A 23,414-nucleotide genomic window follows, 5' to 3' on the forward strand; every position below is an offset into this window, starting at 1 on the left:
TTCGTGATTTTAAGAGCGCGCAGCGGCAGCCAGGGGAGGTCTCCTGTGCAGAGAGCAGCCCGCGGCCCCGCGGCAGGAGCCCGCCCCGCTGCTCACGGTGCTCGCCCCTGGGGCCAAGCTGCACCACCACAATGCGGACCTGGAACACGTGTGGCGGCACGGCGCCCTCGCTGGTGCCGGTCCAGCTGCACGGCGCGGTCCTCAAGCCAAACCGCTCACATTGCCAGCTCGCCCTCCTTCGAGCTCTGCCGAGGCTGCGTGGCAGCGACACGCCAGTCACGTGGCATCACGCCTGAGGCGCCACTAACACCAACGGGCTGCAGCTGCAAACCGCCAGGCTTCTTCCTAAACGGGAGCGACTTGGTGACCAGCTCACAATACATCCACTGCAAAACCAAAAACATGCTTTACAGACATCTAAAATATTTTCGGAACGCTTCACTTTAATTACGCAAGCGCTCGATCTCCCCCTTCGAGCTCTGCATCTCATTCGCAGCACGTCGCTCCGGCGGCTCTCCGCCACGCGGTAGCTGCGCTCGCAGCTGTGCCGCCTGCACTCCCACTTCTGCAAAGCGCCTGGCTTTTAATCATAGCAATTCGAAGGCGGTTCTTCAGATAATTCTGTGCGATTGTCCAAATCCTAACTTCCTGGCGCTGGAAGACGTCGAGAGCGGCCCCGTGCCGCGGCGCAGCTTCGCCAGCCGGCCCCAGGAGCTGCGGTCTCAGAGCAAACGCCGCGAGCCCTGACCGACACCTGCCCGCGCCCTCAGCAACACCCGGCTGCCGCGAGGCTGCTGGCCTGACCGTGGGGCTCCCCCCGGCTGCGTGGTACTGAGGCACCCGCAGGGACCAGCACCTCCTCTCCTCCCACCTCGCCGCCCGAGTCGTCCCTGCTGCGACTCCGGTGCTCTGCTGCTGTCCGCGGCGGGGAAGAGGAGTGGAAAGCAGCTGTTACAGGTCGGGATGCAAACACCTGAAGCAGTGGAAGAGTTAAGTTTCGTAAAAGCATTTTTCAACGGGCAAAATTAATGCGGGAAACTGAGCAGAAGCCGTCGAATTGTCAGTAACAGAACAGTATCCGGAGCTACGCTGCGTTATGCCTTGCCACGACTGCTGAAACACGTACTCATTTTTCAAGGCACAAACCTGCAGAGCACTGTGGAGCTGAGAGACCGATTTACAAAGCAAAGACAGACCCCACGAGCTGGGAGCAGGCTGTTACAACACCCAAACGAGACGCGGCGCGGAGCTGCGTCTGGGAAGGGACGCGTGAACGCGGGTGCCTGGGGACCAGGCAGGAAGATGCTGAAAGGGGAGCTGGAAGGAGCAGGCTCTCGTTTGGCCTCCACACGGCGTGGTTGGCGTTTGTGACGTACATCTGAGCAACACGGCAGTGAGAGCAGAAGGGCTTTCCCTGCTCTCCCCCCCGCAGGTATTCCCCGCAGCATTGTGCTGTGTGTGCCTGAGATCCGCCAGGGCTCGTCCCCTCCATCGCCTGTGAGGCTCGTTCTGCATCTGCTCCCCCTGGGAAAAGCGACCCCTGGGAACCCTGACGCAGCGCTACCGCTACAACGCGCGGCGCGTTAGGCGTTGGCAGCGGCAGCGTTTCATCTCTCCCGCACACGCTGGGCCCTGGCGGGGCGAGCCTGGAGCATGCCGGGGGCAGCCGGCAGCCCCCGAGCCCCCAGCCGCCGGCTGCCGAAGGCCCGGAGACAGGAGGCCGCGGACTGCAGTGCTCCGCTCTGCCTGGCGGGCAGTCAGGGCAGAGCAGCCTGCCGGCACCGCACGGCATCCTCTGTCATTTACGGGTAAGGTCACTGCTGAGTAACGACAGAATTAACGTCACGTCAAAAAACCGGGCTCCGTGCTCGAACAGCGCTCCGGCAGCCCCGCGTTACACCCGGAGGTCAGGGACCGGCAGGAGTTCTGCCCGGTTTGTACTGCAGAGGCTGATGTCAGCGCAGGGTGAGACCCGCGGCCGCGTGCCCCACGTCGCGGCAGCGCTGGAAATCACTGCTGGAAGCACGGCCTGAGGACGCCACCGCACCCACAGGGCCTCACGGACGTGGTCTGCGCAACAATCGTACGATCCTCTTCTTTTGCCCCGCAGATTGAGTATTTTAAGCCTCGCTATCCCGTTTGTAGTGTTTTTCCTTTCTCTTATCAGCACAGTATCCAGACAGATTGTTTTAAATACAAATGGAATAAGTTCGTCAAGCAAGCAGTTTACTGATTGAAAAATAATGAATTTGGGTTGACCTGAAACCATTCCTAAGTTATATTCAAAATTACCTACCAGTATCGGTGAGGGAAACAGCTGTCAATAGAGCGTTTCACTGAACTAAAATTGAATGGCAAATGCCACCTGAAATATGGAAAATGACTAATTTCCAGATATCAGTTAGCTTTGCAATTCAGCTCTGCACAAGTGAGACGAAAATTCCCAGGTTCGCATTTTGGGCACGAAGTGAAGAGCCCAGTCACGGCTTTCCCCTGCGACCTGCCCCATGCCCCAGCCACGGGCGGTGGCGGTGCCGCTGCGGTGCCACCCCACCACTCCGTCCCCGGCACCACCTGTGTCGCAGCCCCGCTCCTGCGCCTCTGGACCTTCAGTTGCTGCTCCCAGCAAAATCTCTTTCAAGCAAATTCAGGTGTAGGAAGGTGCCGGGCCGGCTCCACGTCCGCATCGGCGCCGGCCGCCCTGTCGCTGCGCGCCCCTGCTCCGAGCTGGCCAAGTTGGAGGCGGGCGGCTGGAGGCTGGACGTGCCCGACCCGTGCCTCCTGAGCTCTCGCTGCATTTGGGCACAGGACCTGCTCTAACACCACTTTCAGACAAGGGAGGCCACTGACCTTGGACCGATCAAAGGAGAGCTGGGTTCTGTGGGTGCAACCAGCCCCAGATCTGGCCAGGGACTGGCGAAGATGCAGGCCTTCAGAGCCTTGTAGGCGATACTCAATGCTTGGCGAGACTTATCTGCATCAGTCCTGCTGGACTCCCTCATCTGGAAAGGATCCCACTGGGTACAGGCTGCTTCCAGCTGATTTTGGCACCTGGCAGCTCCGCTGAAAAACTGTCTGATGTTCCAGTCAAATATTGAAAACCTGTACTCAGGATCTGAAGACCTCTCCCACTCAAACGGCCATTTCCACCGCTAAAAAGGCAGATGACGTCCCTGCTGGGAGGACCAACCGCTCTCCTTGTGCGCAGGAGATGATTTAGCACGCACCGCCAGAGGAGCCGGCGGGCACGTTAACCTGCGCGTTACAGCAGGGCTCTGGCTGCAGCACTGCGGTGCCGGCGCTGCGAGGCGGACCGGCCTTACGTTAGCTCTCGCTGTACGGCAGCGCCACGGCTTGCTCTTCCTAACCCTGCTCGCCACGTCCTCGTCCCTCTGAGGTCAGAGGCAGCTCCGTCACCACCTTCACTGCGGGCGGGACACAACCCCAATTTCCGTGAGGGCCTGGGACGCGCCTGGCCGCCGCAGCCCGTTTGGTGATGGCCGAGCTCCTTTGGCGCTATCTCTTCTCAACATCACTGAAATCCCTTGTTAGGAAAAAATGTGACTTATCTGAATTCATCGCTGACGAAAAATGCAGAACCACCAGACCTCCCCGAAGCCCTGTCCCGGTCGGGTCTTCCCAGGCAGCCACCAGCACGCTGCCTCGCCTCTGCCCTGGTCGATGCGGGGCGAGAGGACGGGTTTCTGGGGAAGGACACAATGTGAAACCTGCCGGGGCCTGAGCTACTCGGCATCAATACGAAAATTATTTTCAGGTACATAAAACATTTCCCTGAACTCAAGGTCAGTCACTCAAATGTGAGCTGTTCTGTGACTCGATACCAAAGCCCAGGGAAGTTATTTTAAATGTCTCCCACTGAGCCGTGCTTTGAGATGCTGCTTTCGCTCGGATGTGAAAAGCAGAACGGGAACCTGCACCCAGCAAAGGCAAGGCAGGGGCTCTGCTGGACCTCGTACAAGCAACCGAGAGCGGGCTGGTGGCACCGCAGGAAGCAACTGGGAAAGTGAGCAGTTACGTTCTGTCAGACTGCTTTGGCCACAAAATCACTCACACGCTAAAATCCTCATAAAACGCCCGAAACGAAAAAAATCGCCGCCGGTGCAATCCAAGCCACCTTCCTCTGTCCCTCACAGCGCGGGTAGCCAGGCACGGGGTGGGGTCCCTGGTCTGCAGAAATCCCGCCTGCATCTCCCAGGCAAGACAGGCACTGGGACTCGCGGAGGCAGGCTCACCGCTGCGAGCCCTCCGATAGCTTTGGATTACGGCACCAACAGCCGCCTCCTGTCCCCTTCAGCCGCCCGGCACCGCGGTCGCTGCTCGCTGCAGCGTCCCGGAGCTGGCCAGCGCCCGCAGCCCCTCGCCTCCGCCTAACAGTGAAACCGTCCTCCCAGAGCTCCACTGCTCACTAGAGACCGCACACACGAAGGAGTTCTAGGCAAAGCAGCAGTGAGCGCACTTCAAGAAAAAGCAAGGAAGGGCTGGCTGTGAGGGCTGTGAGACACACACCTCTCACAGAAGCTTCTCAGACTAAAAATAAATGAAGTTACCGCCTACCGCAGTGTAAGGCAGGTGGTGTAAGGCACCCTTCCGCTGCTCTTCACGGAATAGACATTTAAATACACCTGTGCAAGCCTCTCCGCCTGCTGCATCGCTGGAGTGCCACGAGCTCCTGTGCCGCCAGCAGCACGTACCTGGGGAAGGCGCTCCGGGCCCGGCTCTGGCGCACAGGGCGAGCGCAGGCGACGCCGCAGACCGCACGCAGGGGCCAACGTCCTTCATCGTGCTCGGGGAGCTAAGGCGCAGCGCAGGGCCACCAGCCAGCCGCAGCACAAAGCCAGCCGGAGTTTCTCGCCCGCTCTCCTTGCTGGGCTATTGTGCATGAAAGGGAGGGAGGTGTTTGGACACCGGAGGGCTTGCTGGAAAAAAGAGATTCCACGTGAAATTTGAAACACAAGGGACGTGCGTTAAGTCGTGCTGTTGGGAGACCTGGAGCCCAGCCCTACGAAACGCCCCGGGAACGCGCCCGGAGAAAGAGGCGCCCTCGCGACAGGAACGGGGAGAGCGACCGCGAACCGACGGCAGAGCTCTGGTCAAACCCCCCGGCATTACGGAAAGGGGGCAAGGAATGAAAAAGGAAACAGAAACGGCTGATTTAGATAGCTAGGACAAGACAGCAAGGAGAAAAAGCACCGCGGGGAGCACACCACTGAGGAACGCAAATGAGAAGGAAGGGAGAGGGACTCATGAGGAAGACAGAAGGCTTTGAAGACGAAGGCGAGGACAGGAGGGCGCGTGGGGCTCAGGCTCTGCCCCCGCAGTGGCAGGGCCACCAACTCCGCTCCTGCAGCCCTCCAACGTGGGCAGGAACCCAGACGGCAGCGGTGGTTAACGGGGATCACTCCGCGTGCCTCTGCCACGGCCACAGCCACGGCCCCGCCGGACTCCCTGGGCCAGCCCCGTCCTGCCCCGGCGCCACATCCCGGAGAGGCGCCAGGGAACCTCTGCCAGGGCTTCTCCCTCCTCCCTCCCCCCGCCCAGCACCTACACAGAAGGGAGCCGGGCCCCGTCTTCCCCCCGCACGGCTCACCGCCACCGAAAGGCGCCCGAAGCCCTGACCGCCCCCGCAGGCGGCGAGGCACACACAGCCAAGCACGGCCCCGGCAGCCCCCCGCCTCTCTCGTTCCCTGCAACCCGCACCGCGATGCCCCGCGGATGCGGATCGTAAGTGGTGGGACTGGGACGTGGAAACGCGGCGTTTACGCGCGGAAGGCGATGCCGGGATGCTCTGGAGGGCAGCGGGACAAGAGCTGCTGGGAAGGGACGCAGGAGAGGTGCAGCAGCAGCTCCCGTGCCAGCCCCGAGAGCACACCGCAAGCGGGACGGAGAACAGGGCACGGCTGGCGGGAACCAGGAGCTTTACAGCAGGCGCCCTGCAACGCCCGCGGCCTGCCCAGCCCCGCTCTCAGGGCCGGCCGCCCCCAGGGAGCTGCGCAGGGCTCACGCTGCCCCACCGCCCCCGCAACCGGCCCCGAGCAGCGCTCGTCAAATCCTCGCCTCCAGCACCCGTTCGCACCCCGGTCCTTACCTCCGGCAGAGAGCAGACGCCTTCCTCTTGCTCTGGCACAGACGCAGGAGACAGGCACGGTTCGGGTCCGCCCGTTTGCCACGCGGGGAGCTGCGAAGGGGGCCGCAGCGCCCGCACGAGCCGGGCCAGGCGGGCGGCAGCCCCTCCAGCGCCAGCCAAAGCAGCGCTGCCAGCTGCCCGGGGCAGCTCCCGGCGTGGCCGCGGGCGACAAGGGGGCTCGCACGGACACCCCCCGGCACGAAGCAGCGCTTCCCTCCGGACCCGCAGCTGCTCAGCCCCCCGCTCGGCCCCACCAGCCGCGGTAGCTGCGTGCACCCGCAGGAACCCGAGCGCTCGGCAACGGACGTGGCGCGGAGGGGCCCTTCTCCAGCCACGGCAACCTCACGTGCAGCGCAAATGGTTTATCTGTGCACGTGAAACGGGGTGAAGTTAAGCTAAAATACGGGCCTGGTACAGGCAGCTGTGGCTCCCTGGAAGCCTTGCCATCTCTTGTAAACGAGAATCTCTGGAACGGGACAGGGAGAAAGTCTACAGGAAGCGAGGAGTGCCTTGGTTTGTGGCATTGCTCATTGCCACAAACACTCTGGAACTTACAAGGGAAGGAACGCATCCCGAGTTAACGTGTTACTAACATGCAGAATTCAGCACACCCAAATAAAACCTTGCCCCTGCTCGGTCAGGCCTCCTGGACTCTGCAGGCCACATTTTTTAATCCTGGGTGAGAGGAACTATTTTACGTTCTGCTACTTCCGCGCCCGGTTCCTGCTGGGCACTGCTCGCTACCGGCTCTGCCCCCGCTCACTTTCGGGAGAGGTCTCCCCGCAGAGAGGCGCAGCGCTGCCCTGCCCCAGCAGCTCGCACCCCGCAGCGCGCTGCCCGCCGGGGCAGGCTCCTGCCCTGCCGTGTGACGGGGCCGGCGGCACCGCGAGCAGTACCCAAATTCACGTTTGCTAACCAGGCCGTGCGGCAGGAGGCAGCCGGCCCCGCACCTCGGCACCCGACGGCCTGTGGCCCCGCCGGGCCCCCATCGTTGTGCACACCGGGGGCACGGGGCGAGCCCCAAGTGGCCGAGCACAGCGAGGCCCTGAGTCACCGACGTGTGGTCACCCCCCCAGACAAAAATAGCTTGTTTACGGCTCCTCCGTGTTATTTTTACGCGCGGGCAGCGCCGGGTGCCCGCGGTGGCTCGGTGCCGCCGCCCTGCTCGCGGTGGCTCCCTGCAGAGCCCCCGGCCCCGCTCCCCACACCCGCCCCGACCCGCCTTGCTCTGAACGCGCGCGCAGCGCCCGAGCCGCCCCGTGGATCTCCGGGGAGGCACCTGCGAGTCAGAGCTGCTTCTGGACTTTGTAACGACCGTAAAGGGGCTCCCTAAAGAGCAGAGCTGGCGTCGTGTGAAAAGCGCCGACCATCAGTACCACAGGGACGGGCGAGAAGGCACCGGCACACCACCTCCTGACCAGCAGGGACACTGCCGGAGTCCCACATGCAGGGCAAAGCCCCTCGCTCCCCCAGGACGGGGCTACGTGAGCAATACCCAGCAGAGAACGGCCCGCCCGGCCAGCCCTGCAGCAGCACCGGGACAATGGCACCGGCTGCAGGCGCGCCCAACGCTGCCGCCTCAGACGGGGAGCTACAGCCCGACGCCCCCTCCCGCAGGCCGAAAGGTGATTTCTTCCTAGGCACTCCCGCAGTTCACAGATGCGCTCATGAAGTAACTGGTAACGCTCTCCTGAGCTTGACTGGTCTCTGTAAGCGCGGGTTTTGGCGGGTCTGAGCTCAGCAGAGCGCACAGGAACGCCCGCACAGCCTGCTAGCGGCGAGGGCAGGAGGGAGGCGGTGGGGCAACGGCCGAGGAAGCTGCTGGCCAGGGAATGTTGCTCAACAAGAGACGGGTATTGGGGAAACCCTGACAGCGTGGAATAACAGGAAGCTTAGTCACTTCTGGGCGCCCAGAGCCAGCCCGCGCCGGGGCCCGCGGGAGCCGGCCGAGCCCCGCGGGGCAGCGCAGCGCCGGCCTTGGCGGCCGAGGCAGAGCCGCGAGCGGGCAGAGCCCTGAGCGCCTCCCGCTGTGCCACGGGTACCCCGCGGTGCTCCGGGACAGAGCGAACCGCAGGCAAGGAGCGGCTCGGGGCAGGCAGGCGGCGGGCCCGAGCGCCCGAGCGTAACCGTGGGACTTCACCCAGGCCGCAGACCGTCCTGCTGCTGTACTAGTAACACATTTCCGAGGGCTCCGAGCAGCACGCGGGTCACGCTGGAAGGGTATCTTGCAGAAGCTTCGGAAGAGGGGGAAAAGACCGAAGAGAGGAGTAGGTTACCCTGCCGGTGATCTCCCACACCAAAAGTACTCGTTACGACACTGAAAGTACGGTCTGCAGGGCTCTGCGACGAGGGGACAACAGCACCAGGCGTTAGCGAGGGACAACGCCAGAGAAGTGCACGTTCGGTATTCTGCTACAGAACGTAGAGGGGCCTGCACGCACAGCGGAAAGGAAGGTTTAAAATAATTAGACAACAGATAAAGAAGGCAGCCAGACCAAGCCAGAAGGAAGACAAGCTATATGAATAGTTTTTTATGGCATAGGCAAATAAGGGAAGAAAAAGACATAACGAGCACATGGTTAAAAGCAGAGAGAAGACCTAACCAAGCTCACAGTTTAAAAGTTACCGCACCGATCTGCCTGCCTGTGATTCAGATTTCAGTGGCAGGCCAAGAGAAGCAGTGACAGTGCTATACTGATAACGCGAGGAACGGGGGAGTTACAAGTCCTTAAGAAAAGAAACCCTTTGCGCAAGCAAGGGTAGCAAACGAGCAGTGTGGTGGGCAAATACAGGCTGACACGTCGGGATTATTTTAACCAGCAAACGTGTCCGAAAGCTTCTACGCAACCGGGGACCTTCCGGCCCCTGCAGCGAACCAGGCTGTGGCAAAGCCAAGCAGCGGGTGCAGCGCCGGGCTCCGGGCAGGTACGAAAAGTCTTACCACACGGCTGGCAGGAAAGTCTTTAAAACGGAACTCTTCCAAGGGACGTACCGGGGGGAAAAAGGCACTGAGAGCTCAAAAAAGCTTATGAAATACACGACAATTATGTAAGAGGAGCAGAAGAGAGACGTAAACAGCAAAAGGTGCTTTTCGGTATGGGTAAGGTCTTACAGCCTATCTGGGCTTTGAAAGAACACAGACGTGAGGCTGAACGTGTCCTCGCTGCTCTGCGCGGGCTGTTAACAGCCACCGTCAATGGCTACGCATCGGTGGAAAATGCAGACGGCAAGATTTATTTTTCTGAAGTTAGAGTCACAAAATCTGCCAAAATAGTGCTGTGCGGTCAGAAGTCCCTCTAACCGCTTACTTTAACAGGGGCACTGCCAGTGGAACCGTCCCGGTCCCGCAGCGGCACAGCCGAGGTTCCAGCCCGGGCGCCCCCAGCGTGCCGCGGCTGGCAGGGCGCCGAGCCTGGCCGGCAGGGCGAGGGGCAGCGGCCGGACAGGAGGGACACGGCCTTCAGGAGCACAGCCAGCCCAGGTGCCCTTCGAAATAACTGCTGCAGACCGAAGGGGGGTTCCAGACACCTGCAAGGAAACACAACCTGGCTCTGCGCTCTGCAACGAAGCAGCTGACGACGCTCACCAGGCACTCGGAGATCCCCAACACGAGCAGGCAACTCCGAAAGGCAGAGCCGGCGGCAGAGGAGCCAGCCTGCCCCACGGGCACGGCGCGAGGAGGCGTCCGGGTGCCGCTGCGGCGGCTCCGTGCAGCCCCGAGCCCCCGGCCCCCGGCAGGGCGGTGTGAAGGACCGGGCGCTGCCAGCAGCTCCGCTCCCAGCACCCCGCTGCTCCGGCTCGGCTGCGCGCGTTTCACGCTGGCAATCTCTCCGGAGGAAGTGGCATTTGCTAATGGCAGTTTAAGTTCGTTATTAAGACATTTCAGCAGTTCCATTACCTCTCCCTTATGCACGAGAGAGCAAACAAGCTGAGCAGATAACATCTGCAGAGCACAAACACACGTCTCCGACCTGGAGGCTCGAGCTGCTCTCACTTGAAGCGAGAGCCACATAGCTGGTGGGGAAATTAAAATTTTTCCATGTGTGGGAGCCTTCTGAAGTAAAGAAACAAACAGAACATTCAGAAGGACGGCCAGCGCATCGTCTCCTGTGAGGAGCCGATTTTCCCCAAGTTCAGCACGAGCGAGGCCATAGCACAGTCACGGAGGTGAAAGCATCGGCCTCCTCCTCCTCCTCCTCCTCCCCCCCGTCCCTCCAGGGACGCGAGTGAGACCAGGGAGCGAGGCGGTGACCGCAGGCGCCCTGCCGTGCTCCTGCCGTGCTCCTGGGCGCTGTCAGCAGCCCTGGCCCTGCGGCAGGCCCCAGAGACCTGCCGGCCCTGCCCGGGGCTCAGCACCCTGCGCCGCTGCCTGCCCCGATTTCTGCCGGGCACTTCCCGGCTCCTGGGGGCTAAGAACGCTTTTCAGCGAAGTTAAGGGAAAGGTGAACGGAATAATTCCTCAGATGATCCAAACAAAACGTCGGTAGTCACTTGGTAACATTTAATTAACGGTCACTTAAATGGGGCAGAGAGAAGAGTCTGAACAACCAGCAGCTCAGCAGCAGCAGGACGGCGCTGGACGGCTGCCCTTTAGCTGTGCTCCAGGCACCAGGGACATCCAGCAGCGCTTACCAAGGCTCACAGATTAAACGCGGGGGTATTTTTAGCAACTGATACTTTCTCAATTTGGATAAGCACAAAGCAGAGTTTCTCAATTCACAAAAGGCCCTTCCAGCCGCTGGAATGACCCTGCAGGCTCCTTTTTACACGCAGGCCCAAAGGCACGGCAAGGAACACAGCGGTCTGACCAGACCTGCAGAAGCCACCGGCAGCAGTGGCTGCAGTTGCTGGAATCATCCACAGCGAGGCAAGGACTCAAAAGGCAGGGGACAAAATCCTCGGTTTGATGGGTGATACTGGCGGCAGGGGTACGGCTGGGCCGGATGATCCTGGAGGTCTCCTCCAACCTCAGTGACTCTACGAGCGCTGCTGCTGCCCGGCGGGAGACGCTCCCGGCGCCTGGGGGCTGCAGGCAGGCTCACCGCGCACCCTGCCGGCCGGGGGGACCTCACGGGAGGCAGTGGCAGCACCAAAATGATGAAAACATTCTTTTTGTTTTTGAATCTTAAAAACAAACCATCGACACCCTGCCAAACACGTGCAGCAGCAGTACCTGCCCGTACGTACAATCCAAGGAAAGCCGCCGCAAACAACGGCTTCGCTGGAACACATCCGCACGCAGGCAGCAAAAAAAGCCAGGAAAGGAACGTTTCGGTTCTAGAAAGTTTCTGGAATCAGCGGTGGATAAAGTAGGAAATTGAGAAAGTCATTTTGACAGCATAATTTACATTATAAAGATTAATTTTTAAAAACTGTCATGTGAAATAAATTAGATTAATGGCAAGTTAGCTATTTTTCAAACCGCTGCACTTCATAAGGGAGAGGAACACAAAAAAAATCAAAACTAAATTACTTGCAGGGGTGTTTTCCCCCCCGCGCTCCCCTTGGACACCAGCACGTACACGAACGCACCTCAGAACAGCCTGATAACCGCTCTGCTCACATGGCGTCATCCTTTCAAGTCAGTGGCAACCAACGCCACCGGCTCTGCGTCGCTTCCACACGCATGTATAAAATACTCAGCGTGTATGCCGTGCACCTGTACGGCCATAGCGTGCGGATAACAGGAACAGGATACAGTGCGTATCACACGTTTACACGTCTAGTGCAGGGTAAAACACTTAGGCTAGAGCTTTATAGCAAACAACTTCAGCATACACTGCAGTCGTTTTTTCATTGCCTCATCACTGAGGCAACACCACCTAACACCATCAGAAACACGTAAGGGATACGTGTGTGATAACTGTAAAAGGCATTACGAGAATCTTCAGGCAATGGCCTGAAATATGGAAAGGCAGTCCCTGCTTCCCCTTGGATTTTCAGTGCCGTACTTAGCTAAGCCAAATGGGAAGCGTCCAGCAAGGCGAAACCAGTTGCGCTTTCCTGCACGCCAGTACCCAACAATCCATCAGTGTGTGTTAGCTCTCTCCTCACACAGGTGAGGCCACAGCAGTAACCCTGCTTGCCCCCAGCTACAAACGCGGTCTTGCAAAGAGCTGGCAGGAGCCGAGAACAAACGCACGTCCTCACGCCGTTTAAGAGCCCTTCTGTGCTGCATCGGACAGCGAACTCCCTGAACGTTCCCTTCTCGGTCTCGGTTTACTCTTCCTTTCCCTCCCCGTCTGCCTGCTCACCCCGTTCAGCCGCTTCTCCTCCAGCGTCTGCCAGGCTGTGCAGCAGCATCGGGTTTCCTCTGAGCTCGTGCCTTTACTCTTTATGTCTCCCTCGCCCTCCCTTTAATTCCCTTTTTTGCTTTGCCCTTTTTTCCAGCTGGAGATTTAAGCACCTTTTAACCCACTTTCCTCCTGCCGGTGCAAGCACCGCCACGGCCACCACGTTGCACGGTGCAGCTGCTCCGACGCCCCTTTCCCCCCTGCTCAGCGCAGCCAGCACAGCGGATGCAGGCACGCAGCCCTGCTGCCACCACGCTCGCCCTTTGCCTCGGCTCCGCGCGCTCCCGCTGCACAAGGAGCTCCCAGCAAAGCCAGAGGTCCCCCGAGCCCCCCTGGGCTGCCCTGCCCTGTCCTGCAGCCACTTCACCGACGCAAGGAGGGAACTCAGGGGTGTTGTACGGCCACACAGGCAGCCGGCTGTGCGAGATGAGGGTGCTCCAGCTCCCCACCCGAGGCACCGTATACTACACGCGGCTGGAAACCTGCCAGGCTCCTGCGACGCGGAAACCTCCCCGTTTAACCTTCAAAAATTTCCTCCGGGAAACCTTCAAAATTTCCTCTGGGAAGGCGGGCACCGGGGCCTCCCGCCAGCCCCTGCCCCGCGGAGGTGCCGCCCCGCGCCCCGTCCCGCAGCGCCCTCGGCACGTCGCCGCAGCCGCCTTACGGGTACGCGCAGGTCAGTCCGGGCACGGTCCCCTCCGCCTCGGTGGAGTCACGCCGACAAGAGGCAAATGGCTCTGCTCCCCCGAGAACTGCCCCGTTCCACGCGGCGCCCTCTTCCCTCAGCCTCTTCACGGCACCCCACGGGCCGGAGGCACTCCCGAGGCGCGGACGGGGCGCCAGCCCCGCTGCTACGGCAGCCGCGCTCCTCAGCAGCCCTCGGGCAGGCTTCCTTCCCATCGCCGGGGCTTCCCCAGCGGAGCAGCACGGGTGCGCCCAGCATCCCCGCTCTGAACGGTGAGACAACTTCTCAGATCTCCAGTGCCGAGAGCAGTCGAGCGTATGAGCGTACAGCAGGCTGCTTACCTCGGCCCCGCTATCAGTCCGGAAGTTTGTGCAGTGACTGTGACACGAAAAATGCCAGCTGAGAGACTCCGTTCATCGCACCGCTATGCCCGGTACATCCAGGTGTGCCCCTACCTGCCTTGCACGTGGCTTGCGCGGCTGCGAGAGCTGGCACCGGCTGCCGCCGTGCCCCCCCCGGGCAGATTCACCTGCACAAGTCTGGCCTCTCGCTCCCACGGCTGCCAGCACGCACGCCAGGTAGCCCCGCTGGCACCGCGGAGACGCGGCCTGGTGCTCCACGCCCTCTGGCAGCTCGGAAGGCCTCCCTCTGCTTTGCTCCAAGCAGCGCGGCACGACGCCCGGCACGGCACGGCGCACGAGAAAACCAGGCGAGGATTACAGAGGTGTCTCACTAACCGTCCCCAGAACAACGCCGTCTTTTTCTCTGAACGGGGTTTTTGGCACTGGCAAGACCGGGCAGCAGGGCAGCGGGTGAGCCGCCTTGCTTCTGGCCCGTCCTGCAGAGCAGAAGCCTCAGGCTGCAGACGCTGCTCCTCGCCCTGAAGCGGCGCACAGATTTCTAAGAAACACGCGGGTACTATTTCCTAAACGGCATCCAGTTGGGCTAATAACACCACGCAGTCCCAGCGAACAAACATCAGCTTCTCCAAAGTCAAAACCCAGATGTGATCATTCAGTCCTGAATGTAATTTGTTGCTTCCAACAAATTTAAGAGCGAGCCTTGGCAACAAGGCATCTGTATTTAGAAAAACCGAGAAACAGAGACTTGGGGTCATCCCAAAAAGGACAGAGGCCTCGCAGACGGCTTCTGATTGCTCAGCTGAAGACTTAGGACAAATGACCGAATATTTTCTGACATGAGGTTTCTTATTTTATGCCACTGTTTTCCCTGTTTTCTTATTTTATGCCTAAGTTTTCCCTGCAACTTAGTTCAGAAATTTACTCCTCATTTTGAGTGCACATAGCAGAATTCCCGGCCATACACAACAGAGACCCGCTCTGGTGCCCGGTACGCAGCCTCTAACAGTTGCAAGTGTTGCAATGCGATGTTTTAATTTTTTTTTAATTTTTTTTTAATTTCTTCCTGCAGGCGTAGAGCTTAAGCTGTAATTTGAGCTCTGAACACCTTAGCGAGGCGTAACTCTTTTGTTTGAGTACCTGATAAGATTTCGAAATGCCATTTCTGTGCCCACAGAGGAACACGCGTGGTTTCGACTGTTTGTTTTCTAATGGGCTATTTGCCACTCAGCCTCACAACCGCACCACTTCCCCAACCCGTTTGCCACTTTGCTTCCTCTGCTGGAGCCCAGCCTACCGGCAGGCGTGCACAGGCTGGAGAGGAGAAAAGCCCATCCAGCTACAGCCGACATGGCACACCAGATACGAGTGAGGAACCCGAAGATTGCTTACATCGCGTTCCCTTTTCTTTTCCACGGGTTACTTTAGGAGCTCCCTCGGAACCGCGCGCGTTCCCCCCGCCTCCCACCCGAGCCCAGTCTCACCCCCGCAGGCTGGGTGCTGTTGCTGCCTCGTACTCGAGTGATGCAGCACGCCACAAAGCCCGATAACGTTACTACAGTCCCCTGCTAGAACGTTCTCTTACTAATTTTCCGGGTTTTTTTGCTTGCTTAATTAAAGGTGAAGTAGAGCCAACGATCTGACGTTACCAACGATTCTAATATTATTAGAGAAATACGTTCGGTGATTTTCTTTTCTTTGCATTGAAATAAATAAGTAGGGTCCTTTATCCTTGTGCAACTATAACAAAACAGTCAGTGACAGGTGAAAAAATCATTCTTGTTTTCTGAAGCAGTGACAAAGGAGAGAGATTTAAACGATTAATAACAACATCCCTGAGGCAGCAGTAAGGCACTCACCAGGTTCAGCTGTAGTAATAACACGTTTATATATGTTTAAGGCTTCTCGATAAGAAGTGAAGTGGCGCTACTAAAGAGTTGAAGAGTTTCATTTTTGAAAAATAACTCCTCCTACAACAGACGATAAAACACCAACGCACTAACACGTACCAGCGGAATAGGTACGAGGCACCAGAGCTTCGCGCTGCCCTGCTCAGTAAGCGGACCCGAACTTGGTTGGGGCTTTTTCTCAGTTTCAAACGCTCAGAGAAACGCGGGTGTTCAGGACTTCTCCTCTGCCGAAGGAAGAGGAGGAACAGGCTTTTGCACTCCAATGGCACATCCAACCTAACACGAAGCAGCAGCCCTAGCGGCAGCGCGAGCCCGAGGGAACGACAAGGTACCCAGGCGTCAGCGCGCAGAGCACACGCCAGCTCCGAGGCGGGGAGGGGTGGCTCGGGCCAGGCCCGGCGGAGCTCTCCGGGGCCACTGGAACCGCGCGGAGGTCCGTCAGCACGACCCGCCGTGCTCCGCGTCCTGGCAGCGCGCGCCCCGCAGGAAGCCCGCTGCGTGCACGGGGGAAGCGCCTGCCAGCAGCGACAAAACAGTCTGAACCCAGACCCCTCCTTCTCCCTCCTCTTTCCCCAGTGCTTTTGTGATTTCAAAGACGTACGGCTAGAGAAGGCAGCGTGGCAACCAAAGGACGTGGCATGCAGAGCAACTGCATTCTGCTCGCCTGGGCGTCCTCGGCGCACCCGCAGCCTCCCACAAGCTCTGCCTTTGCCGTCCAGCTCCCCTTTGTCGAGGCATCTGCCCCTCGGTGCTCAGGAAGCGACAGGTGACTCCGCTGTCGGAACATCTGACGAAGTTAACGCAGTTTCAGAAATGAATCCTACTTAGGCATTTTTTTCCAAGAAAAAAAAAAAAAGACCAACGTTTCAGTATTATGCTTAAAAGATAACTTCTGTTGCAAACCGGTTTCCTGACTTAGGAACTCAACAGCCTGCTTTTGCTGTAGACAGTTTGACAGACCTCTAGGCATCCAAATTTAGGAAGAAAATCTGATGGAATTTAAACAATGCAGAGCCAGAGCTACGGCTGACCCAGCTTTAGCTGACAATTTGAACATACTGCATAATCATTTTGGTCTTCAAATCCCCCTAAAATTATCCGCAGGTGAGGTTATCGCGCACACGCTGACGCTGGTTAGCGCAGCGCCCCGAGGAGCCCCGCGGTGTCCCCAGGCCTGACCCGAGGCGAGGACTCACCGCAGGAGGGACGGAGGCTGCTCGGACCGAGGCGGCCCCGACCTCCGCCCTGTACCCGCCCGCCGGTGCCGCGGCCAGGCCTGTGCCCTCCCGTCAGCGTTTAGCTGCCCGTCCGTCACAGCGAGCCCGCAGCGCACGCAGGCGCCGTGGGTGCTAACAAGCGGCGCGCTGCAGAGACCAGCGGCCCTCCCGCGCGGGCACCGCAGCCCTAGCGGCTGCGGACGAGGTGCCCCCCTCGTTCACGGCCTAGGCTGGCATTTGCAACCCTGGCTTATTTTTCTCTTTTCTTTCTTCCCCGCGAAATGGAAACAGAACGTCCCCAGGCTGAGCGCTCCGCGGGTGCACCAGGCCGTTCCCCGGGGTGCCGCGGGCCGGGCCCCGCTGTGCCTGCTGCCACCTAAAAATAGCGGGGCACCACCTCCAGCTCACGAGCAGGGGCTCGCGCTCGGGCGCAGCTCCCGGGCGGCAGCGACGTGACAGCAGCTGCGGGCACTGCGCTCCCCGGGCGCTGCTGCGGGGGCCCGGCGGGCCAAGGGCTTGTAAGGAAAATCGCGGCGACTGAATTACCTGTCCTGTGCCCAGGCACCAGGCAGGAGCAGCCACTCAGTGCCAACACTGGTATCGGGCACATCCACAAGAAATCAGTTCGGTGTAATGTCAGCTTGTGGGTGCACGGCTGCCTTAGCAAAGGTTTGCCTCTACGCGGAAGCACGAACAGAACAAACTGCCTTCACGCGTCCTCATCAGAAACCTTCTAGCTTTTGGTAAACGACTCATTGACCTTTCAGAGTGGAGATAAATCTGGTACAACGCTTCCCTAAGTTGTTTTTGCATAACATCTAATGTTTGTGATAGCGCTAGTTACTTTGTTATGCTTTCCCCGCTCGTTTAGCTTAGCGCACACAAAAACCTGCAACATAAACAAAACAAGGACCGCCTGGCCAGGACAGGCAGCCTGCGCTGAGACACGTTCCGTTTTGTCCTTATCAAAGGCACTCTCACACAGCAGCCGAGCTCCTTAACTAAAAGGGTAGCAGCAGGCAGGAAGGAAGGAGGGCGGCAGGCGCTCAGCACCCTGCCCCGGCCGCGCTCCTCCCGGCTCCCGCCCGCTCCCCCGCAGGGACCCGCGGCACAGGGCACGGGAGGAAGCCCCCGAGCCCAGCGCACGCCCCGGCGTTACCACAAGCACACGTACCTGCTGAGCGCTGTACTTGTTCAGTGTGGACCTGGCCGGGACTCGCTCCCGGCTCAGTTAGCTGCGCTGGCTTCTCGTGGTGACAGAGCCCTCTTCCACAGGGCGTTCTGAAGCCGTGCAACAACGCTGACTATTTCCTACAGCTGTTAGCCACAGGCCTCGCAGCTCCTTACAGAGGTGATAATTACCTCCTTCCTTAATAGGATGGAAACGGAAGAACCACGCTGATGGGAAGGGCTCCTCCACACCCTAGGCGCTGGTTTCTGACTGCCTCGGTAACTCCGGGACGCTGCCTTTCGGTGAAGCCAGGCGGTGTCCTGCTGCCGGCGGGATGCCCACGGCCATAACGCCGGTGCCTCGGTGTCGGCTGAATCTCCCTTGTGCAGAGCAGCAGCACGGCAGGGCCGGGCTGCACCCCGTGCCCGCAGCTGCCGGCTGCTCTCGTGCCCCCCACGCTGCGCCCGCGCCCAGCACCACCAGCGGCCGGCGCGATGCCGCCAGCTCTGCCACAGGCAGCGCCCGCGCCGTGCCCTCCGCTAACTCCTAGCGCACACCAACACCGCATCTCCAGGCTTTCAAATGCTTTTTTTTCCTCCTGTGCATTACAATGGCTGTCATTTTAAAAATAATAATAAAAAAAAGTACATTAACGAAAGCATTTCACCTGCCACGCGCTGACACAGGCCGGGCGGTGGGGCTGGGTACCTGAGGACGCTCTGAGGGTTCGCCTTCCATCCAGATCTGAGTAGCACGCATTTCCGAAGGCAGAGCGCTGCAGGATCTCTACAAAACCCCTACAGCCCACTTCCTGCCTGCACCAGCAACCTGCAGAGCTCGCTACAGCGCGCAGCTCCCCCTCAGCGCGCTCAGCAATCCCCCGCTCTGTGGCTGGCTCCGCTTCCCAGGACTCGGTCCCAAGAAGAGAAAATCGTGCTGCAGGACGACACAGACACGTTCTTGTTTCCCAACTTTTCATTTCAGTGATCCTACTGAATTAAGGTACTGTGTGGGATGGGTATTTTAAACGCTAGCGTAACTTAAGTTGTAAAAGCCAAAGAGAAGGAGCTGGAAACCCACACGTTCAGCACCTATCACTGAAACCGCAGCTACAGCGAAACAACAGCCCCACACGGAGAGGGCCCAGCTCAGACGCAGCTCCAAAAAGCACAGCGAGGCTGCCAGCTCCCCGTGCCCATCCTGCTCGCCTGTCCAGAGGCACCTTGCCTCCTGCGGGGCGCTCTCCCTCCCTGAAACCCGCGCGTTTGCAAAAAGGAAAGGATAACCACAGAGTCCTCAGCACAGAAACAGAACCACAGCGTTCAGGGGCACCCAAATAACGCGAGATGGAAAACACTTCTCTAAGGTTCACTCCCCCTGTGCGGGGACACCACCAACCCACTTGCAGTTACAGGGTGGAAACTAATCATCATATTGCTTACGTGGTCTGTGCTATTAAAAACAAAGAATCCTCAGAGTGACTTAGCTGTTTCTACGTGAAATGCCCTTTATTCTATCTACACACCGGGAATAATTTGGAGCCAAAGGACCAGTAGCTGTAGCCACGCCAGACGATTCCAACCCTGCAAGGCTTATTTTCTCGTTATTCCCCCCCCTTCCCCTGAGGAAAAGAGCAAAACAAACCAGCAAGCATCAATAAAAATAACAGCAGCAGCAGACCTGGCTGCCGGCAGACAGCAGCGTCTCCCTTTCGGGCTCCAGGGTTTCTCTGGCTGCAACTGCCTCTTTCGTTAACCGTACGTCCTCGGAAATAAAGTAATAGTTACTCACTTTCAATGAATCAAAGCAGGCGATTACGCGTCCGTTCTCAACTTGGCAGCTTTTCGATGGGTGTGCAAATTTACATTCCGTGTCTGGCCGTGAGCAAGTCCCTCTTTGGAACTCCCTACACACTTCCAGCGTTAGCCATTTTGTGTCCCGAATCGGCGTGACGCTCACAGCCATCTTTAGGTTTTACAGGTAGTTAAACTTTCCGACACACCGAACAGACAAGCGGCTGAACCGAGGGCCCGGGAGCGATGACAGCGCCACCTCCGGAGCGCCGCTTCCCCGCTCCCTATTTGAAAGTACGTGCGGGAGCTGCGCGGTCCGACGGGCTCCGGGACGCGCTCCGGGACGCGCTCCGCCAGCGGTTCGCAGCACGGAGCCGGTCGCGGACAGCGGCCCCCGCTCGGCGGGGCGCTGGGTGCCGGCGGGGCGCTGGGTGCCGGCGGGGCGCGGGCCGAGCTGCGTGCCTGGGGCCGGCCCGGGGCTCTCAGTCACCCATGGGCGCGGGCGGGCGGCAGGCCCGGGGCACCCGCGTGCCGAGGCGCTGTGTGCGGGGCGGACGTGTGCGGGGCAGCCTCCAGGCCGGTGCCGGCGGCCGGGCGCGGGCGGACGCAGCGGCTCGGGGCTCTCTCTCTGTCCGCCGCCGGGGCCGGGCGGCAGCGGGGGGCTCTCGGCAGCGCGCCCGCGGCCCGGCTACGAGGAGGCCGGGGGTGCCGGGGCTAGAGGCGGCGGGCGGCCGTGCTGTCGTCGCGGTGCAGCTGGCAGCAAGCAAGGCAAAAAGCGGCAGCGGCGGCTGCTCTAGCGGCGGTCCCAAGCAGCGGCAGAGCCGTCGGGGGCAGCCCGGTACCGACCTGCGGAGAGAAGAGACACGTTACACAGCGCCCCGCCGAGCGCGCCGCCCCGCCCGGCCAATCGCCGGCGGCGTTGCAGCGGGACGCCGGGCGGCGAGCCAATGGCGCGGGCCGTCTTATGCAAGGTCGCGCCTGTCAGACGCTCGCCGCCGCACGGCGCTGCCTGAGGCGGCCCGGCCCGGGGGGGGGGCCCGGCCCGGGGCAGGCCGGGGGGCACCGCCCCGCCCGCAGCCGCCCCCGGAGCGGCCCCGGGCCGCCAGCAGGCCCCGCCCGGCCCCGGGCCGTGCCCCCCCAGCCTCCCGGTGCGGCCGGGGCCCGGCCGTGCCCGCAGCCCCCCCGCCCCGCGCCGCCACCTGGGGCTGCCCGTCACGGCCCCGGCACCGCGCCCGCCCCCTGTGTCCCGCCCCGCCCCGCCCCGCCCGGGGCTCCCGTCCCGGGGCTCCGCCGAGGAGCTGCCCCCGGCCGGGCTGTGCTGCCCGAGGCGGCTGCGAACCGGCTGGGAGCGCCCCCCCCCCCCTCAGCCCCCGGCACGGCGGCAGGCGGCCCGCACCGCACCGCGCCGCACCGCGCCGACAGAGCCAGAGCAGCCCCGGGACGTGCCGAGAGCCGCCCCCGAGGGGCCGCCGGGCACGTGAGGTAACTTCAGCCTCGGCAACAGGAGCAGTCAGCCCTGAGGAAGGAGAAAGATACGCACGAGGAGAAGGAACAGCTTAGGGAAAGCGGAAATAGGTGAAAGCTACGTCTTGCGAACAGAGCCCACCCTGCTAGAGCTCAGGGAACAGCACTCCTTATTCCCAGGCTTGGGCGAGCTTTCTGTCCGGAGCTGGACTAGGCACTAGTGCAGGTGCAGAAATCCCGATCCCGTCGAGGTCAGTGACACCTCTGTACCCGCACGGACACGGCTGAATCTCACCCTCCCTTCCTCAGGCTGCCGGCTACGCACTGAAAAGCATTACTCCACGGAGCTGCGATGCCTCAGAGGCAACTCTTCCCAACGCGAAGGAATGCCAGGTGCACAGTTTGTCAGTAAAGCTTCTTGAAGAAAAGTTGTTTTGTTGAAATTTATCTGCCTGAAAACATACCCAGGAATGTCAGCTTTAAACATAGTCTTCTAGCAGAAACAAAGACCCACGTTAGGCCAGAGGTGATCGATGTCTCCACTGAACAAACTAGAGGACAACATTAGTACAGGATCATAACTTCTGATCCGCATAAACTTTTTTCCAAGCCAATAAAGGAGTCCCCAGTGAGCCTCAAATGCTATCAGGATACCACGGTCTGCATAAAACCAGCAGGTACAGCTGATGTCTTTCCTGGGGTATCTCCGAGCAGCTAGGAGACACCGCAACAAATCCAGAGGGAGGAACTGTCTGTGAAAGGGGCTGAATAGTTTTTGGTTTGTTTTTTAATTTATTTGCAGTTTATTTGGGGGCTGGCAGTTTCCAGAGTCTACCTACCAAGCCATTCCATTCCATACTAAAGGTTGCAACTAAATGCTGCAACGTATATTTGGCCACAGCGTAACTTTGTATTCACTGATTGTTGGGAATCCAAAAGGACGCAGAAATAAATACAAGTGAGGAAAACAAGGTTAGAAATGCTGAAAGTGAATTAAAGAATGATTCTCAGAAAAGACAAAGCAGATGTAGAAAGAAATAGCACTGAGCAGTCATTCCTTAAGAGGGTAACAGAGGTGACCTAGCTGTCTGCTGAGCAGGGTCACTGAAAATGATTAAGAAACAGCTTCACAAATTAATGAAAATGTTACTTGAAAACACCTGAGAAAGTGAAACTAACAGGACAAGGACCACATGATTGTGGTGCCCGAGTTCTGATTAAATATGCTCAGTTTTTATTACTTCCCGCTATCGCCACAAAGAAATGTTGTGCAGCTAGGTTAATGGTGTGTTCTTCCTCCTCGTTACAGTCCTTGACACAGAAACAAGGCATCTGAGCGCTGCACTGGAAATTGCTCCAGAAGAGCCATTGTTTCTACTCTTCCTGCAACTGGGTTTGCTGGACGTTCCTGTCTTCTCTATCTCAATTCACACACGTCTCCTACAGCAAGATGTATAAAGCTGGACAATCAGAGAGCACAACAATAAAGAAGAACACGGCAGTGAAGAACGCTATTTTTATGCTCACAGAAAGTGGAAGCTGCAAACGCCAGTCTCAATGACATGGGAACTGTCAGCAAGAACAGATAATTACACAACATGAATCCACCCTCATGACAATGACTCTAATGAGATAGGAAATGGAATAAAATCAATATTCTATTTACACTGACAGTACAATCTCAAAGCTTGAAATTGCCAAATAGCTGTCTTTTAAATAAAGAAATACAGAAATTACCGACTGCCTTAGAGTATTTTCAAAACACCTCTGCCAAATGTAAAGTTTACCAATAACACATCTCAACATAAAATTTGGAAAAGATACAGCAATTACTCCACGGCAGAACTGAGAGACGTAATTATAGCGCTGTCACAAAATTAAGCTGAAACAATGAAGCTAATTAACATCTTGGCCCGTAACAGTGAAGGAAAGGTTAAAGAGAAATAGTCTCTCGTAAACTCTGCTGCTGAGCAAACCAGATCTGCCTGGCGCTCTCATCTGTAGGAGCTGCGCTGGCTGTTCCGTGTGAGGGAAGCAGAAAGACCCTCCCTCGGTCCGGGGCTGTACGCCCCCGGGCAAAGCGGCGTGCGAGGGCGGCGGCACGGAGCGGGCGCGGAGCGGCCACTGAGCGCGGTGCCCTGGTCCGGGGCTACCCCGAGGTACTTCCCAGCTCCCTCCCTGCCCAGCACTTTGTGACAGAGCTTCGTAAGCCTACAAGCACGCGTTAGCACTAAACTACAAAGCAAGCCCCACACCAGATTTGTGAAAAATCTGCCAACATTACTTCTATGACCCAGATATTTTGCATAATACACATAGTTTTAGTAGTAGTAGTACCAGCAGCGTTTAAAGGCTATTTCTGTACTGTTTCGGCTCT

General features: G+C 59.0%; 1 protein-coding gene across 19 annotated transcripts in view; it reads right to left on the reverse strand.

The window, feature by feature from the left end:
* MBNL1 (muscleblind like splicing regulator 1) overlaps positions 1–23,414 on the reverse strand; it is an 83,457-nt gene that overhangs the window by 37,680 nt on the left and 22,363 nt on the right. For 3 of the 19 annotated variants that reach the window (XM_035566494.2, XM_035566492.2, XM_050712573.1), the window contains exon 1: positions 19,572–20,024. The exons of 5 other annotated variants lie outside the window; for them this stretch is intronic. In XM_035566494.2, coding sequence (XP_035422387.1) covers positions 19,572–19,745 — 174 coding nt within the window. In that variant the 5' untranslated portion in view covers positions 19,746–20,024. Of the gene's footprint in view, positions 1–19,571; positions 20,420–23,414 lie in introns of those variants that run through there. 11 more of the 19 variants (XM_035566497.2, XM_035566496.2, XM_035566491.2 and 8 more) reach the window with 8 other exon arrangements.

Source organism: Cygnus atratus, chromosome 9, assembly GCF_013377495.2.
Source record: "Cygnus atratus isolate AKBS03 ecotype Queensland, Australia chromosome 9, CAtr_DNAZoo_HiC_assembly, whole genome shotgun sequence".
Lineage (NCBI taxonomy): Eukaryota > Metazoa > Chordata > Aves > Anseriformes > Anatidae > Cygnus > Cygnus atratus.